The sequence below is a fragment of the Venturia canescens genome, chromosome 11 (assembly GCF_019457755.1).
Source record: "Venturia canescens isolate UGA chromosome 11, ASM1945775v1, whole genome shotgun sequence".
Lineage (NCBI taxonomy): Eukaryota > Metazoa > Arthropoda > Insecta > Hymenoptera > Ichneumonidae > Venturia > Venturia canescens.
The window spans coordinates 8,438,122-8,457,182 of NC_057431.1; the positions used below are offsets into that span (position 1 = coordinate 8,438,122).

The 19,061-nt window shown below is 42.5% G+C and overlaps 1 protein-coding gene across 8 annotated transcripts in view; it reads right to left on the reverse strand.

Moving 5' to 3' along the window:
• Window positions 1-281: 281 nt before the first annotated feature.
• The window catches only part of Syn1 (Syntrophin-like 1), a 275,363-nt gene continuing 256,583 nt past the window's right edge, over window positions 282-19,061 (reverse strand). For all 8 annotated transcript variants that reach the window (XM_043432138.1, XM_043432137.1, XM_043432140.1 and 5 more), the window contains 4 exons: window positions 13,143-13,372; window positions 4,468-4,688; window positions 4,001-4,221; window positions 282-3,807 (listed from right to left, as the gene is read on the reverse strand). In XM_043432138.1, the coding sequence (XP_043288073.1) occupies window positions 3,715-3,807; window positions 4,001-4,221; window positions 4,468-4,688; window positions 13,143-13,372 (765 nt within the window). In that variant the 3' untranslated portion in view covers window positions 282-3,714. The remainder of the gene's footprint in view (window positions 3,808-4,000; window positions 4,222-4,467; window positions 4,689-13,142; window positions 13,373-19,061) is intronic.

Below are 19,061 nucleotides of genomic sequence, written 5' to 3' on the forward strand. Positions count from 1 at the left end.
ACCTCGTCTCGTGGCTTCGAGATTCAGCTGACAGTCAACGTCTTTGGAAGAAGCTCAAATTTTAACGAGCCAGAAGAAAGCTGAACATTTGTTTGAATTCCTTCTTCAAAATGAATTTATCGAGAAAAATCAACGTTTCTGAGCAACTTTTTATTTTCGCTGTCAATTTACCTTTATCAAGTTTCACGATCAATTCAATTTTCTTCTCTTTCCCATTTGCTGGCTTGACATCACAGAAATGAGAGTTTTAAGGGTTATTAAATGAAAGGAGACGAAGCGAATATGTTCAACCAGTCGATGCTCTAACCGTTCTGTTTATTTGGTAACGCATACATACATTAACCATCGTAGTTTCTTTTTCTTCGTCATTGACGTTTGACTCTTTTTTTCTAAATAAAAAAATCGATAGGACAATTCAAGGGACCGGGATTGGGGTCACACTTTTCGTTACGTTAATAATTATCTGTGTTTCTTTTTTTTTCTTCTTTTTTTTATATTCCTTTGCTGAATCATTCTTTGCCAGAGAGAAATAAAAATTTTCTTCACAGGCCTCTGGCTCGCTCCCCTCTTATTTTCTCTCCCGTTTATTATTCATTCTTTCTTATTTCTTTGCTTTCTCTCTCTCTCTCTCTCTCTCTCTCTCTCCCTTTTCTCTTTTGATACGAGGCTAAAATCATTAGAAAAATACATAATTTACGAGCTAATTAAACTCTTCGAAACAAATTTGAGTTACTTGAGATTTTATTCTCCAACGCATAAACGCTCTTTCAACACGTGTCATGAGTTTCAGTGTTTTTTGTGTTAGTTTTCTTTATATGTGTGTGAGTGTGTTCACGTGTTTGTGAATTCTCGTCATCAACGATCGATCAATTGGGCAAAAAAATGGGTAAACATTTTCATTTTTTTTCTTCTTCGTCAGCCTTTCACAGGTTTTTCAAATACTTTCACGAAGAAATTTTGGAAAGCGAACATTAGAGTCAAAAATTTCATGAATTACTGAATGAAAGTTTGAGGAAAACTCAAAAAAACAATCCAATATGCAAAGTGATTATTTAAATTTCGATCGTGACCGTGAAAAGAGGAAAAAAAACATTAGAATTGCTTCGCGAAGAAGTTACGGAAATTGACGTAACCGTTCGATCGAATCGTTGCTGACTTTGAAAACACGGTGGAAGATCATAAAACGAGAGACAAAAACAAGAAATAGATTATTGTTATAAGGTGACTTCGTTGATATGTCTACTTAACCGCAAAAAACGTCATTATTGTACGGCTCTGGGTCAGTGGACGACTTTCGAAACGATCGATATCGTAATCGTGTTCTACTATATCGGTGGAACGTTAGTATGGTTTCGTAAGTTTTAAAAGTTCAATCGAAATCATCTCGCCTGCCCTTCGCTTATTCGCTCATTACTTTGAATCGTCACACTCGAGTTTCACTCGGACTTTGTTTCGTTCACGATCATTCATGCATTCAAAGATTTTTACACACGCGCATACACACACACACGAAAAATTCACTCTTCGTTTTTACAGTATTTTTTCATTTTTTCAGAATTTCGTGGGGTGCGAGGTGAAAAAATTCGATGCAATGAGCTCAGATTAATGGCCATTGATGAAAAGCCCATTTCCGATCAATTCGTCGATAAAATCGACGGAGGATGCGGTGCGAATTTTCTTCTCGGTCAGAATAACTTTAGTCGTCATCGTCGTCGTCGTTTCGTTGTTGTCTTCCGAAAATCCTTATCGTTTATCGTTTCCTCAGTTTCTTCAACGTCGCTCCGAAAAGAGTCGCTCTTTGTTCGTAAATTATAATGATTCCTCACCGCACGATACACACTTTTATTTCGCTCTCGCTTTCTTATAGTTTTAATTGCACAAGGATACGAACCGTATAAAACAACTAGGGCGCTTTGAATCTCGCTGCACGTGACATTTTTCGTCTTACATTTTACGTTTTTGCTTGTTTTTTTCTTCTCTTTATTTTTATCGAAATATAAAAAAAGCTGGTTCATTGATAATAATCGATAGTTCAGAGTATTGTTGCTTCCATTATTCATGGACGCATTGAAAAATAAATCTTTAAATTGAGAAATAAAATATTTAAACATTCATTTTTCCATCGTAACGTTAATTGTACTAAAATTTCTTCAATATTAATCCTTAAAACGAACAATTTAGGTCGAAACAATTCTACGATAATAATAATTAACGATAATTAATAATTCATTCATAATAATATTACGACCAACACTTTTTTCATTCGTTTACCACTTTTTTCTTTAACATTAATTTCAATCATTGTTTTTTTCTTCAACAACGAAACAATAGTGTGTCAGAAGAATGAAAGAATGATAAAAATCAAGACAATACTGTGTTCATATTTCAACGAGAAGCGCACTTTAAACCTTAACAAATGAGCCATTTATTTATTCGGGTTTTTTGTATTCGTTTTTTGCTAGATCTTCATTTTTATTTAATATTTTCTCTGAAATGAACTAATTCTCGTTCACAATTCCGAATTTTCTTAGGTAGATTCGGAAAATGCGGATTTGCGAAATGTGTGTGTGTGTGTTTTTTTTTTTTCATTTTTTATTTACCTTAATAATTCGTTAATGACAATATTTATTGATATTTATGCGTATTTTTTCTCTTTCTCACTCTCTCTCTCTCTCTCGCTCTTTTTTCTCTTTCTTTTACTCTCTCGTTCAGTACGACGCTTAATTAATTCTTCTCTTTTCATCATTAATCACTATTCTATGTGTGTGTGTGTGTGTTTTTTTTATGTATAATTAATCACTCACTTACTTAGGCGCGTTGATTATTAGCGGTATCTTTTTTCCTAAAAATTTCTTTAACCACGATCTTCATCGACGATTCATAGTTTTTCGTTCGTTTTTCATATCTCATTTTATAATTCGTAATTCATACGTTTCGCATCGCGTTATTATTTTATTATATTTCATTTTTAAATTACGAAATATTATTCGTTATTCCGTTTTGTCACGCACTACCCTCGATCAATCTCGTAATCGTTAACAATTGTTCATTAAAAATTCGAATCTCTCAGTATCGGGGATGGGGGCGGGACAAAAGGAGGGAGGGAAAAGGTTTTTCTGTTTTTGTGATTTTTTCTTTCTTTCTGTTTTTTATTATTGGATGGCTCCGAGTCGATCAATCGTTTTTTCTATTTTTTTTTTGTTTAGCAGCTCTCCCCGATCGCTTATTTATTTATTTAATCATCTTTTCTTCCTTTTTTTTTATCCCTCTTCGTCTTCATTTACTTTCTTAAGTTAAGTCGTTGGCTCTCGGGTTTACGCAGGCCGGAAAAATCCACTTGTTCCGGCTCTTCGTCACGCGCACTCGTATATTTATTGTTAATATTTATTATTCATTATTCTTTATTATTATTATTCGTTTCGTCGCACGCTCTTTTCATTTATTTATAAATATTTTCATCATTTTTCCTCATCCTTCTTCGACTGTCGCGAGGTTTTTGGGGCTCTTCAGGGCAACGCAGCGTCCGTCCTCGCGACCCCCGTTTCCAACCCCCTCGTCCTCCTTCCTCATCTCATTTTTCCTTTTTCATTCACCAAGTTTCCGTTTTCACTTGATTTAAGGACTTTTTTGCTATTAGTGGAGAAACACACTGGTTACGGACCTCGTCGTGTGAGGCGGCAGATCGGGGACCTCGCACGAGGTCCCCTCGTACCCCTATGCTGTCAAACCGAGGCGATGGATCTTCGCTGAGAGAAAATTGTGGAGCACGAAGACTATCGGCTTCGGACAGCTCTCCAGGTCGAGCTCCTGCAATAAAATAATCAGAAAGTACGTTCAAAGTCAAATTTTGCGAATATTTACTGAAAAGTTTTGTTTTTTGAGGAAATTATTAATTTTACGAATTCGGCTCGAAAAAAAACTTGTGAAACGAGTGGAAGAAAAATGATTTGTTTTTTTTTTTTTTTAACATGCTCATTGCCGACATCCAGCAATGACTCACAATTTCTCCGTCTTCGCCACCGAAATCAAGCCACAGCAAACGAGCTCCGTCGTCCGCAGACATTTTCAATTTGTCGAAGGATCTTCTCCACAGTGGCGTCGGCGGCGATCCTGGACTCGTTCCATTGCCCGTTCCAACTCCCCGCGTTCCTGCCGCGTAGAGGACGAAACCTTCCTCGTGGTTCACGACCAACTGGCAAGGTCTTCCTTGCCATAGACACCCTGTGCGATTTGCATCGGAAAGAAAAAAAAAATTCGATTTTTTGATCTCCATTGTTCTTTTTTCATTTTCCCAATTTTTTCTCACGGCATTCATCGGCAATAAAATAAACGAATGAACATTTTTTATTTTTATGTAAAAAAAAAAAACACATTATTTCTTATGGAATGAGAATTTATTTTTATGAAACTTCGTCGGTTCATCGATCGATTGATTTTTCACTGAAATTTAATCTTTTTTCAACTCACTCAATGTGTACTCTCGCAAAGAATGCGCCGCCATGTGACAACCTTGAACGATGGCTCTCGCCCACGCAGCCAAATCTCTTCTCGTTTCCGCCCTTAAATGATGAGTAATTACGCCGTCCATCGTGCCTACCCTCACCGCGAAAGTGGCTCCGTGCTGGTTGACCGAACTGCTGCTGCTGCTGGAAGCCTGTTCGTTTTGTCTCGTTGGCGAGGAAACGAGTCTGTTGACAGAAATAATGGGATTTTATCAATTTTTTTCCTTTTTCTTTCTTCCCTTTTTTTTAAACTCCAATTTTTTTTATCGATTCGTAGAATCGGAGCTTGCGATTTTCCGGAATTTCTTCCACGTCCTCGTGTCTCGTTTAGATCGAAAAAAAAACCACAAAATGATGATGAAAATTTATTCAACGAGCAATCTCAGGCGACGAGGCGACGGCTCAATCGAAATTTTTCAGCTGATGATACGAGAAAAAAAAAGGATCGGAGCACCGCGAGAGGGAAAAGGGAGTCGAAAAAGTGGAGGAAAAGTCTTGGTCGGTAAATAAAGGCGTTAAACGAGAATGGATGTTCGTAGGCGTTGGTAATCCGGGTGAAGGAGAAGAGAACGAAAGTTTTCTCTTCTGCAGTCGAACCAGAAAAAAATAAAATGAGAAAGAGAGAGAGAAATAAGAAAAAGCGCGTTTCCTTGGAGCGCAGAACCGAATCACTTCCGGTTTGTCTCGCAGTAAAACTTCCTTAAGTCGGCCATTTCGTACTTTGGTGCCGTGTCGCTTCTTCGCTCAGTGCAAACCGATACAGGCTATTTCGACCGGAAATACCGTCTCGAAGCTGTTCCTTGGATTTTTCTTTTCTCTTTCTTTCTAGTTTTTTTCTTTTTTCTCTCGTCTTTTTATTGGATTTTCCGTACTCGTTCTTCAACGTTGCATTTTTTTTACACTTTATTTCCTTTTATGAAAAGTTGAAAGCCCTTTTAAGCTGGATCTCCAGGTTTCTCTTGCCAAGCCAATTATAAGTAAACTATATATCGTTCCATTCGGGTATCGAGAATTTTCTTTCGCGAATTAATGATTTACTTAATGACTCATTTTTTATTACTATATCGAATCGTAAATTTCCGCGCGAAAGACAACAAAATTTTTCATTGATTCAAGCACCCTCGAAAATTTCCTTTCAAGTCAATTTATTTCTTCATTTTTTCCCATCTTTATGATACTAACGATTTAACGAATGAAAAATTGCAGTTTTTCTGACGAATTTTATTTCCGAACTGTCAATTTTAACTCGAATATCCCAAGGAAGTTTAAAGACTTTTTCTTCAAACTGTTAAATCCGATTTTCTCATGCGTTTGTCTGAAACGATTTTAAGATCCTGCGAAGAAAATATTTGGCGACTTTATCAGTTGTTTTTCCACTCCTTTAAGGCACTGTAACCTGGCAGACAATTTAACTAATTTCGCGATCTCGTAAGTTTCATTTTTATTTTTTTCTATATTTGTCACGCACCTTCTGAAACTCAGACACAAGAGAAAAGTAAGCAAAGCCCGAAGTAACTGGTGATCACTTTTTCTTGGACTTTTCTTCGAGGATTTTCCGGACTGTCTCTGGTAGAGGGTAGAGTCGGACCTAAATTACTCTCATCGCCAGCGACTCGATAAATTACGATAGCCAAAAGGAGAGAATATTTATCCTCGGTTGGAGGAGGACCCTTGGTGGTGTTAGATAGTTGAGAGAATAAAGGGAAAGAGGGACGAGGGAGGGGGGAGGGGGGAGAGGAGAGTGCGAAAAAGAGCAGCCCAGTTTCACCGCAAGCCAATTCTTTCGCCTCCGGGCTCGGTGGTTTAAAAAGAAAGAACTTTTTTCTCTCGGTTCTCACCCAGCAACTCATCCCCGTCATCTCCGTCTGGTCGAGCCACGAGCGCGTATCTTTTTTATTTTGTTTTTTTTTCTTCTTCTCCCTCTCCCGAGCCTTGAAATGAGACACCTTTATCTTCGAGACTTCGCCGGGTGCTCTCACCTCGAGAAACGTTTATGTTAGCACCGGAAATCGAAATGTCGAGAAAAGGAGGGCAAAAAAAACGAGTCGCACGCCGCCTGGAGCAGAGTCCACGTTTGAGGTCGAACGAGAGCGTAGATCGATGAATTCTGAAGAGAAAAGTCCTGAGAAGATTTTCTCTCCGACCCACCGTTCGTGAGATATTTGAGGATTCGTTTAGAACCAATGAGCAGCGCGCGCGGAGTGGGGGAAGCGCTCCCCACGACACTCGCCGCGCAGGGCGCTCGCGGGATTGGCTCCACTCGATCAATTGATATCTCAGGAACGGTACATCGGAGAGAAAAATCGAAGAGAACTTTTTGTTTCGAAATTTCGTGATCCAACTACTGGTGAGGTTTTCAATAAGGATTTTCCACTAACCTCATTTTTTTTTGTAAATAATAAAGGCTGGGTCGTCATTGGTTCGATTTTTCGGCAAGAAAAACGAAAATAGAGATAACGAGGTTTTCCTGGCTGTTCTCTTCCCCCGAGAACAGCTCGCAGGTTATTTTTTTCATGAGGAAGTTCAGAGGTAACTGCGATTCGAAACGAACGGATGATTTTTCGGCTGACCCGACACAAGCGTACTTTTTTCAGTCGCGTTTTTTTCAGGCCGCTTCCGCCCGATTTCGTCCCCTTTTTTCGAGGCAAATTGACGTGGAAACGACATTAACTGGCTACCCAATTCATAACGTTTTCTCCCCCCACAGCCTAGCGAGCTTGTATCTGTTAAAAATATACGAGCATGCAAAATCATCCCTCGTCAGTGCTCGCCGGGTTCAAATACAGCCGCGCAGGGGCTTGCTCGACCAAAGTCACAGCAGTTGATTGGTCTACATGCGAGTCCGGCTCGGGACCGTCCATTAAACCGAGTCGCCCGCATCCACCGGTGTCAGGGACACTCGTCCCTACGAACTTGCAAGCCCCTTCAACCCCTACCCCGTCTGAGTCTAGCAAGCATAACGACAAATGAATTCAATGTTTTCTTAACTTCTTTATATTTATTTCCCTTTCCTAATTTGTGGTAAAAATAATGAAAAAAATTGAATTTCTTCGTTGTCTTCTCGTTCGGGGAGACGAGCTTTCGTTCCATTTTTTTCCTCATTCTCGACTCCGTTACCTTCGTCCATTTCTTCAAGATTTGTCAGAACAAAAAGAACTAAAAAAAAAACAGTGCCATTTATTTTTGATTCTTTCGTAGCGTTATTTGTTTACTTGCAAAAGTAAACAAAAGCCTTTCATGAGCTAATACATTTCGAGAGAATATCTCAGTGTTTCATTCTTCGTGACGGTAGAAAATACAAGGAAGATGGAAATGGGACGCGAGGCAATTGAAAATCTTTTATAAAGCATTTGTCGTTAATCTTTTTCCCCGGTGAAACTACTGAAAAAGAAGGAGAAGAAAGCAATGGAGATGTAGAAAAAAAATCCAATCCCGTTCCACGGAACAACGGCGACGAATAATTATGGAAAATGCTTTTCGCAGCGGGGATTTTTATCGGTCTAGTCTCGATGAATCTTTGCGACGTTTTTTCCTTCCACTTCCTTCGAAATTATTGCTTCTTATCGCTTCTACCTAATCAATTGAAGTTACGAATTTTTTGACACTAATGATGACTATAAAAAAGTCAAAAATCAAAATGGCAAATAAAAACAATTTTTTACGAAACTTTGAGCATCAAAATGATTCGAAAACTGACGAAATGTCTTGAAATTACGATCTTGTAGTTGCTTTTTAATTTTTTTTCTCATTTTTTAAATTAGCATAAATACAAAAGCGCACATAAAAAAATCATTCATACAAGATTAAATGGGTCTTATCCTCCGGTTGAAATTCAAGCCTGGCCTCATCGGATTCGTATCTGGACATACAATGAAGAGAAAATGAGAGAAAGCGAGAGATGAGAGGCTCGCCAGAGCGAGCCAAAGTTTATTAGGGCTTTCTCGGTACACGAGGGAAATCGAAGGAGAAATTCGCGAGAAACTCGTCATGGGAGTGAACGTGCTTTCATGTATATAAACTTTATATGCCATACACGAATATATACGTCGAAGATAATTCGTGCAGAGAATGATAGGATTCGTCGTGTGTGTCCTTGGGGGATGAAATTGAAAGTGCCAAAAGGAGGAGGTGGACGCGAAGAAGCTCGAAATGTTTGGAAGCAGGAAAAATGCTGCTGACGACTCCTCTTTTTATTTTTCGTATCGTTAAAATATTTTTTCCCCCGAAATCATTTGTTCTAGAAGAAAATTCGCAGATCAACCGATTAAATATCCAGCAATAATGATCGAGGGCTTAGATATGAAAATTCAGAAATTCTTCGAGACAAATTGCATTTAAAATATCCAATTTTTCACTCACCAATAACGACAAAATATTTGAAAGTTTTAGCGAACGCAGTGCTCAAATCGATCTTGAAAATGGCAAACTTGAAGCTGGAACAGTCAAATGAACAGGAAAATGGACAGAAAAAATGCACAACGCGGAGCTCCACTCGCGTACAAATGGATGTATAATCTTGTTCGTATTTGCAGATCACGTACAACCTCTCGGAGAGAGTTGCTCGGAGAGGTTCGTTTGACGAGGGTTGATAACCAACGTTCTCGGCCTCTCTTCGTCCCCCCACAACGCAGCAATTTCACAGCAGTTTCTCTCTCCTCGTCCCCCCTCCTCTCTTCGTTTCCCAGATGATTAATCACATGCTATTAATTAACCGAAAATCGCCGGGGAGCAAAGGCTGTTTCTCCGGTAACGTGGCAGTAGGAAAAGGGTCCTGAGACGCGACCTGAGTTCGAGTAGTACGAGCGCGATGCGGAAAATTCATTGGTTCCGTTATTATGTTAAATATTATGACTTCAGGTTTTTCAATTCCGCCTTCTGATTACTTTCGTCATTGTTGCACCGTTGCTACAATTTTATTTCATTTTTTTGACGATTATAGTGGCCCAGAAACGATCCGATGATTTTATGAATTTCCTAACGGACGATTTCCGTTATGAATATACTTGGAAGCCACAGGCGCGACTGTCACTTATCCAGAGTTTCAAAGTCCCTTATTTCAGCCCCCGTAACTCGTTGATCGACGATTAGAGAACCCCCAAATTCCGGCGAGGTTACGCTCGTTAACTTTAACGAGAATTCCGGCCCCTTCCCCATCGAAGGATCGTTAATTATCATGAGATTTGCTCGATTAATCATTGGGCGTATCGAGACAAGCAATCCTCATCCTTTGTAGGCTCTTTTTATTAATGGATTTTTTGCTTATTGCATTATTTTTTTTCATACACATTGTTACCGATGATAAAAAAAGGGGGGGGGGGGGAGGGGACGGTGAAGATTGCAAGTATCGAAAAAAGCGTGGAGACTCGAAATAAAGCGAAAAAATAATGAGTTCGCTAAAATTGGAGGGACGTTGCGAGGCTCGTGATTGAGAGGGACGTGGGGAGCAGGAGGCTGGCGCGGTAGAACGGGGGGATAGAAAAATTGGAAACGAGAGGAGAAAGGAATAACTGAAAAAAGTTATCAACGATCAAAGAAGATGAATGAAAATATGAAAGCGAAAAGGATCGAAATTGGGGACGAAAAAGCGGGCTAAAGACCCCTCGAATTAAAGAGAAATGGAATAAAGCCCAAAAAACATTGTGCCGAAGGAAGGAAAGTCGCTCGAGAAGTCAAACAACGATGATGAAACAAAAAACTGTGAGAGTTGACAAAACGAACAAGAGAATTGCACATTAAAAAATACTGCGAAAGGCGATGAAGAGGCCAACTAAAAAATCAGAGAGCCGAGAGGGGAGAAACAGAAAATTGGAGACCTCTTGAAAAAACGATCCGAGAGGCAAGAGAGGCCGAAATTAGTGAAAAAGAAAAAACCTCAATGAAGAACAGCAAGCGTGGTTAGACTCGAGGTTGAGCATACCCGGAGAGCGCGTACATGGGAAAGGCGAGTGAGACGCTGAGAGGAGAAGAAGGGGAAGAGGTGGGGGTAGGAGAAGCTTCCAACAATTTTCATAAGCTGTGCCAACGAGTAGGCGCTTTATCATTGCACACCGCCGGTAACGTACTACTAGTCGTTTTGACGTAACACGCTACAAGCGTTGCAGGGAGTAGAACGGAGCCCGATACACGTGTACGGAGAGAGTAAAACTGACGTGTACGCAGGCGGTGACAAAAAGGTGTACGTACAAGGGTTGGGGGGGTAGTTGGGGGGGGGGGGGGGGGGGGCGGGTAAATACTGGTACGACTGGGCTAGTTTCCCTTGGAGAGCTTTTGGTGCACGTATGGCACAGGTCCTTTTGGTGAACAGGATCGCGAGGGTTGGTGGAGCGAAGGGGTAGTTTGGCTGAACGAGACGAGAGAGCGAAGCAAGGGAAAGCTCGAGGAGGGAACATGCACGTTGTGGGATTAGAGGCTCGGTGGGGTGCACGTATAACTACCGAGGCCGAGACTTCATATAAACGTCTAGTAGTCGCGCGAATAGGGAGAAAAGAAAGGGGGGAGGGGGAAGATGTGGGAGTAAAAAAAGGGGTGGAAAGGCAGAAAGTTCGGGCGATAATGAAAGGCAGGGGAAAGAGGGAAGGGAAAAGAACGAGGAAGAGGTGAATGGGGTGAAAAATACGAGGGGCTGGTCGGTCGTGCGGAGGAGTCAAAAAGGGCTGGAATCCCGTGATGGCCAAGGGGGTGGAAAGGTGAAAAAAAAATGAGAGGGGGAAAAAAGCATTTTATAATGAAAATACAAGAGGGTTCCGACTCCAGGACGACCAAGGGGTGGTTAAGGGGATGAAATTCATCCCCTCCCCTCCCCTCCTGCCACCCTCTTTCTCGCGGTTCTCTGCAGTCCAATGCGACTGACGCCGGATATAATAGTCTTAATTAAAATGGTGGTCTAACGAACATTGCTAACTGCCTTAATCCGACGTAGCCGCGCACCCCGACGGGAATAAGGGGACCGGCAGCGAATCACATGGAAGTCCGTTCCTACATCAGAACAAATCTCCTCTCACGCGGGGGAAAATGAAAAAGACACGCGCAGCATCACGGACACCGGGGAGCGAAAGACGGAGACGAAAGTCCCCGCGCGGAGCTTGTTCTATCCCACGATCTGTGTGTGCCTCATTGGTAATCCGACGGCCATACCACCCGGACACGAATCTGTCGCGTGTGCGAAACACGTTTTACGTGTGTCGCGATAACGCTGAGACGAGGGTAATGCGGAAACGACATTGCACCTGTTCAACAGCTCTCGCTTCTCTCTTTATTTCTCCCCCAACCCCTCTCCTCCTCGCCCCTCCATCCTCATTCTCTTTCGCACTAATATGTGCCTGGGTATTAACGCAAATTAGCTAGCATTATAGACATTTATTCTGACTGAATTGCGAGAACGAATATGGTGAAAAGATTAAAAGAAAGAATTTTAAGTTTTTTTATAAAAATAACAATGAGTTACACCTTTTTCGGTGAAATCTTAAACGAAAGATGTTTTCGAAGAAATTAAGAAAGATCAAGTGATTTGATACTTGTGAGTCAAAAAAAAAAAAACAACGGAAATTTTGCACTCTTTTGATGATCGAAGAAACGAGTAAAATTTATTCTCGCAATTATTAATATTATGGGTCACTTATTTTTTGAGATTGATACATTTTTAATATAATGCGACACCAGTTAAAATACTTTCGTAGTAAAATCGTCAGCGGAATGGGACAACAACCATTTTCTATTTATATGTGTATGCATATCTGTACTTTAAGGTATTCCTTTCGCAAGGCCGTATTTTTTGGGCGCATAAGTATGGGGCACTCGAAATTTGGAGTGATTCCTAACCTCTGAGAAGTCGCTCTTGTATGGGAAAAGCTTCTGCTTCTGCCGTTTTTCCAACTTCTATCGTTAATATCTCTTTTAAACATTCGGTAACCCTTTATTTTTATCCTCGCTATGAATTCCTCACATTTATTTCTATCCGGGAGACAGTTTGTATCAGGAATTTAGAGATATTCGGTGTATAAATTTGGTGATGATGGAATCTCCGTAAGCTAAATTTTATGATTTTTGAAATTTTTATTCTTCATTAAATGTTCGATAGCCTGACCTGAAATTTTGCCAAACTATTCGCATGCACTTGTATTTTACTGTTAATTAAAATCAATTTTTTGCAGAGAGTTCGGGTTCGTGAAAGGAACGTACACCTTAAACCAGCTGGCTCATGGTGTTGTCAAACCTTCCACTGTTTATGTCGTTGTATCGCATCATTGATCTCTAAAAACATTCGAAGGTTGGGAGGATCCTATTCCATTAAATGCAAATGGTCGGACAGGAAGTATGTCTGCCATAAGAGCCTGTGTATAACCCTTAAAAAATGTGATTTTCGCCAATTGTTTTCTCGACAACTAGACCGTAGGTCTTATAATAATTCCGGGAATGGGCGCGGTGTATATTTTTAGGATGTTTCCAAAATTCAACTCTTAAAGTAGGAATTTTCGATTTCCATTAGATTCGCGTGATCTTCCTTGAAGCAAAAAATGATTTAGAGATTTGTATTTTTGAAAAAAGTATGAAAGATTTTCAATTTTTCTGCGAATTAGCCTGTCAGGCTGTTGGAAAATCTGAATGAATTGGAACAAAGATGACGAAAATAGTTCTACTAACCTCGTCGCGATTAGAGGACAAGTTATGCTGGGCGATGCCCACGCCTCTGGACTCCATGGTGCACATTCGTAGAGCCTTAATTCCCGTGCGGAAACCGCCCCGAAAACGCTGCGCCAACCACCGGCACAACCGATCGTGCCCCCAAGACCAAAACCGCTTCCGGCTCCCCTCGAGGTGCTTGCGCTGCTGCCAGCTCCGTCCTCGCTGCTTTCACTACTCGCCCGGCCATTCTGTAATCCCAAAGAGTTCAGAATTCGTTAACGTATTTTTGTCGTTTATCGATTGTTCATTGTTTAAATGGCTTCTTCGCCGAGGCCTCGAGACATTTGGGGGTCACGGGGACCCCTTAAAATCTCTCAGTTATATTCCGAACACAAGGAAAAAAACTCTGGGGAGAAATCCCACAACGAAAATAGAAAAGGAAAAAGCTTTTAGATTTTTCAGTGAATATAAAGGGAAAAAGAGAAACGACTTTGATCGAGAAATGAGTGATGAGCAGCTCGTTGAAAAAGGAGCCATGAATATTGATATCCGCGTGGGTCAAACCGAGCTGAAAAGAAGATTAATCTCGTGTTATCCATCGGTTCAAACAGATTCACAAAAGTATTGCTTCACGATTTTTATTGATATGTTTGTGGAAAGCTCTGCGGCACCTGGACGAGAGAAATATTGAAAAAAGGATGAAAGACGTGTACACCTCGCTTGGGGGGCGAGCAGTGACTAGAAGCGAGGGGTGAAAAGTGAAAAAGTGTTTGAAACCCTTGCCCGAGGGCAAAGAAATGCCCCCTCTGGGAACACGGGGTGGGCGAAACGAATTCGAAAATTAATAGGAATGTCAAATTTTTGACGTTTCGTTGAAACCAGAACTCGGTTGAGTTCTCTCGCGGGGTGTAGTTTCAGGGGGTCGATAGACTTTCCGGATTTTGTCGGTCGTGCTTTTCATCCCCGGAGCGGCCCGTTTCCCCCTTCCAGGTCTCCACCCCCGTGGATATTGAACGTTGAATTTTTTGCTCGAATCCATCGAGCCACGATTTGAAACAAGGCAGGAGACGCGCGAGGTAGGTTGGGACATATTGAATCAAGGATAGAGAATGAATTGGGGATGCCGGTGTGCAGGGGGGCTTCGAGGGGCTAAAATACAGGGCGGGTTACCATTTTTACGTTATTTATTGACGAGCTTGTGCGAACACACCTTTAGCCCATTTCCCCAAGCGTGTTTCACCGTTATCGTCACGTGTGTGAAAACCAGCTCCCTGTGAACCCATTTTCCGACGAGAAGAAACGGAAAAAGAGAGGAAGAGACGGGGCGGGGGGGAGAGTGACTGGTACGAGAGAGCAGCAGGGTGGAAATGTTCGATCGTTCGGCACCGCCCCCGCCCCCTCGTCGGCGTTACCTTCCGCCATTTTTTTCTCCGTTATTGCTGTTTTCATTTTTTTTGTTCGCAAGCTCTGTCTTTCTCGGAGTTAACGTGAATGTGGCATACGACTGGTCGTCACTGACATTTCTACCATTTCTGTTATTGTGTGCGTTCGTTTTTTTGTCATTTCGTTTCTCTGTTTTTCTTCATTCTCCGTTTCCATGGGCGAGAGAGATCCGAAACTTCTTTTATTGGTTCATGCGATATCGCGTCGACACTTGCTCCAAAACGAGCGCGAGGAAAACAGTTGATGGTCGAGTGAACAACTACGTCCAGATTACGATCAATTTTCGCGCTCTCGCTCGGCTGTGCCTCCCTCCCCCGCCCGTTCGCAGCCCCCAAACGAGTGAATTTCTCTCGCGATATTATACGCCCGTGTGATCGTTAAAAACCGGGTGAACGGGGAAACAGAAACAAGGTAAAAGCGAAAAAACGCGGGGGATACGAACAAACTGCCCCTAGAAAATTATCGCCCGCGTCGAGGGATGATACGATAAACACTCGTAAACACTCGCACGGTCCGTGTCTATCAACGCTCGCCGAGTCCCGATTATATCTCTGGACGTGTGTTTTTTACGCAAAGGAATACTAAAACGTGTTGAATTTCAACGGGGGTGAAATCGGGAGGGGCGAATACTTTCATCCGGGGAATATTCGTGGTTTAAATTGACCGGAACGCCGTGTCCATTTTCCTCGATTTGTCCGACTCTAACATCCGCGAATATTTATCAATCGATGGCCTTTACTTGCTACATAAAATTTAAGCGCGTCGTTCGGATCAATTTTTGTCTCATCCCCCTGCGATCGAGAAACGGGCAGATGGAATTTTCACGTGCCCGAGGAAAAACCCATTAAATACTGCGGTCAGATATTTTGGCTTGGGGAAAAAGTAAAAAAAAGGGCGAAATAGAGAGAGAGAGAGAGAGAGAGAGAGCGACTATTACTGACAGCTCAGTAAGGGTTGAAACACGATCTTAGAGGATGAAAAACGTCGCCGTTGGATGGCGTGACTATAAAAGTAGCAGGAAGGGTAAACGGCGAGTGCCTTCCCTCTTGCCTTGTCCCCGTTCTTTCAAGCCTCTTGAACACACGTTTTTTCATCCCTTGTCATTGCTCGATGTTGAAAAATCTATTAGCGACTGCGTCACCTCAGGGCCTGTCTCAATATGAATTTTCTTACACAAATATATGGCTGAATAGAAAACCGAGGAAGTTGGGAAAAGGAGCGTTGTTTAATTAGCACCCTCCCACCGCGAGGTGTGCCCTCAATTGCATTTTTTCCCCACCCCAGCGCCTCGTTACTCTTATACGGGGGAGGTTGTAAAAACTTGGAGCTCCCACGAACCTTCGCGGTGACGAAAGAGCCTTAACACGAAACAAAAAATATTCGGAAGTGGGAAAAATGTTTAATTATTTTTACTCCAGACATCCAGGAAGCTGTCGCTTCAACGGATGAAAAAAGTTTGCTAACATTTATTATCGATGATACATTTGGAGATGGATGAGGGTGAAAACGCTTTTTGCCATAAGAGAAAATTTTCACCCCACAGGAATATTTCATCTTGTCGGAAATGTAAGAAACGCGGAACTCTAGTACCTGGGAATATTCCACTGCGAGTATTTAATCCGTAAATCAACTAAAATTTATTGGTCACTCCTAAAAAGAAACTTTAGTTACTGCGTTATAAGCCACGTTGATGCAACTTGTAGCGTAGCGACCCTAAATGCCAGTGCAGCTTATTAGTACAGCCCTCGACTTCAGTCCAGCACAGTCACGGAAGGAAAATCTTTTTCGCACTGAATCCAACCCAACGATATGTGTGCAGAATGTTCACAGCCTTCGGTCATTATCAAGTGACATCGTGGCTTTTGTTATAAGAAATGAGTCCAACAATTCTTTATTTCTATGGAAAAAAAAACAACAACACAACTTGTAATTAAATAAAATTAAAATAATATAACCACCAACAAAAAAATTTATTTCGAGTTACGTTTGGACAAACATTCTGCGTGAAAAATTTGTAGAATTCAGTTGATCGTGATAAAACGGATAACTCCCGGATTTTGTCGGGAGTTGAAAATCGACGGTGATTTCCGGAATTAGTTGTGGCGATTTTCTACTTGATGTGGGATTACAAAAAAAGCGATGAAACATCCGCAGTTGAATGGGCGACGTTGTTGTGTATAAAGTAGAGTTAAGCAGGCTCAGTAGGTCTGGATGGTTGGTGAGAGTTCACGCCCCAGATTTGTTTGATCCCAAGAGGCACTTCATTTTGCGAAGGTTCTGTTGTGCCAGATGCACTCAAGACCCACCACCATGTAGATCTTTCGTGGATCCTTAACGCGTGCTTGATACGCAGACCCGGTTACCGGATGCGCTTTAGCGGTTACCTGCAAGAGGATCAGACACCTCTTCCTATCTGCAGCAAACTGGCAAAGCGACTACGAGAGTTCTCTTCAACTAGTCTGTCTCATCTGGTGGGTGGTATGGCTGAAGCTCTGACTCCTTTGAATGAGCTTCGAGTCTGGGTGACTCTTGTATACCTAAATGTTGCTCCTGTATGGCTAGGGAGAGTGGGAGGAGATGGGACTCACCACCATCCACAAATGCACATCGCCTTCCTGGTTGATAGGACGTATGGCACGTCAGCATTGGTTTCCAAGAGGCCTACGTGGAACGAGGCTTGCTGGCAGCTCGTTTCTGGCAGAGTTTACTTAGCATTGCTGATGCACCATCCACTTGAGCTGGCGTTAGAAGTTGGAAGGGAGGCAAAGCAGCGCTGGGTATCGGTGGATCAGGGATGCTGCGAAGGGGGCTGGCGTCGAAGGGTTGGGTGAGGGGAAGGGTTTCCGGTGGTGGATATCCGTATAACGAGTAACCAATATCGTTGCATCGAAGCCTGATGTTATCCATAGATGAGAGCGAGATCCACCAATGTTGTCTCTACAACCCGGACCGAAATCGGGCCCAAGTAAACTGCTAAGATCAGGATGAAGGCTCGACAATTGATCAGCAGAACGCAGAAGAGTAGCTGGATAGAATGAGGGTGGATGGGTGAAAGCATAGATGAAGAGCCGCCGATGGCTGTACCGAGTGCCGATCAAGCTTGGCAGTCTCTCGAGCCATCAGGACTGCATCAGCACGGATGCACCACGGGTGCTTCCAATGTTTGACAGTGGGTTATGGATAGTGAGGTTGAGGTGCCTGGAGCCCGAGCTCTAATTAATAGTGGGTTATTGATAGAGAGGCTTGGACCACCAGGATCGTAGTCATCGAACGTTCTCTGCAGCAACAGTAGCAGCAGCGCATCCCTCCCCGTTTCCTTCAACCGAATCCTGATTGCAGGTACACTTTGGTCTCGTTCTATATCAACCGATTGCTGATGGTAGGATTGCCTTTCACTTGCTCATTCCTCCATCAGTCGGCGCTTCGAAGGGAGGGATGGCGGAGAGAGGGGTGAACGGAAAAGAGCGAAATTCCCCGTGGGCTCGATCAGCACATGGCTTGATGAACTTACCGCTGGTCACACCAGCTCCGACCGTCTGTTTTCGTAGCTTCCATTAAATTATGGTATTCCTCGATAAAATTGTTAATCCGCTAAGCGATGATGATTCCCTAGGGGGTATGTTGAAAACGCTGAACCGCATTTGGTTATGTTCGCTGGTGATGTTACCGCGGTTTGACCTGATAAAACGAGCCATCCATTTACAACGGTTTACGTCACTCCCGGTCAGCGGTTGAAGTTGACGGTGATAAGTGAAAAGGTGCGCGCCTCGTACACTCGAGAGTGCATTAGTCCACGCAGTTACGAAAAGGCACACACTTGCTGGCAACTCAACGTGTAGGCAACAGATTGGAATTGAGGGCAAATAATAATGATGGAAAGCAAGTGATGATGGTGCAATGAGCTTCCGTAGGCTAATGAAATGAAAATTGTTTAGTGTACCTCCACTCATGGCTGCTCTCGCATCAGGGGGCGAGAGGAGTGGTCACAACCCGGTTGGATTTCTCGCTGACTATCGCATACACGTATTGCAGAATTGGAAGGGGAGGAAGGGAATGAGGAATACAGGAAGAGGGCTACGTGCGGAGAACACTTCTCTCCATTCAATTTCACACGCGACGGAACAGACCGTCCTGTTCCGATAGTGCGGCATGATTAATGGACACTCGGTATCTGCCCTCGTTGATTTCCACCTCTCTCACACTTAAAGTCTCTTTCATTGGATAACTCGCCCTCGCTCTCTCTCTCTCTCTCTCTTCCCTGTAAACTTGCGTATAACCACCTATTGCAGACCGCGTCTGATATTTGATCCCGGTGCATTCAATTACAATAATGCTTCGAGCAACTACCTTACACCTTCTTACGGGCGGCTGTATCTACAAGGGATAATGCGGACTGGTGGAAGGGTTACGACGAGAGGCTTCCTCGTCGCTGAGTCTCGAGAAACCGAGGAAGCGTGAATACCCGATCCAAACACGCGCTCAGACGGCGGAGAT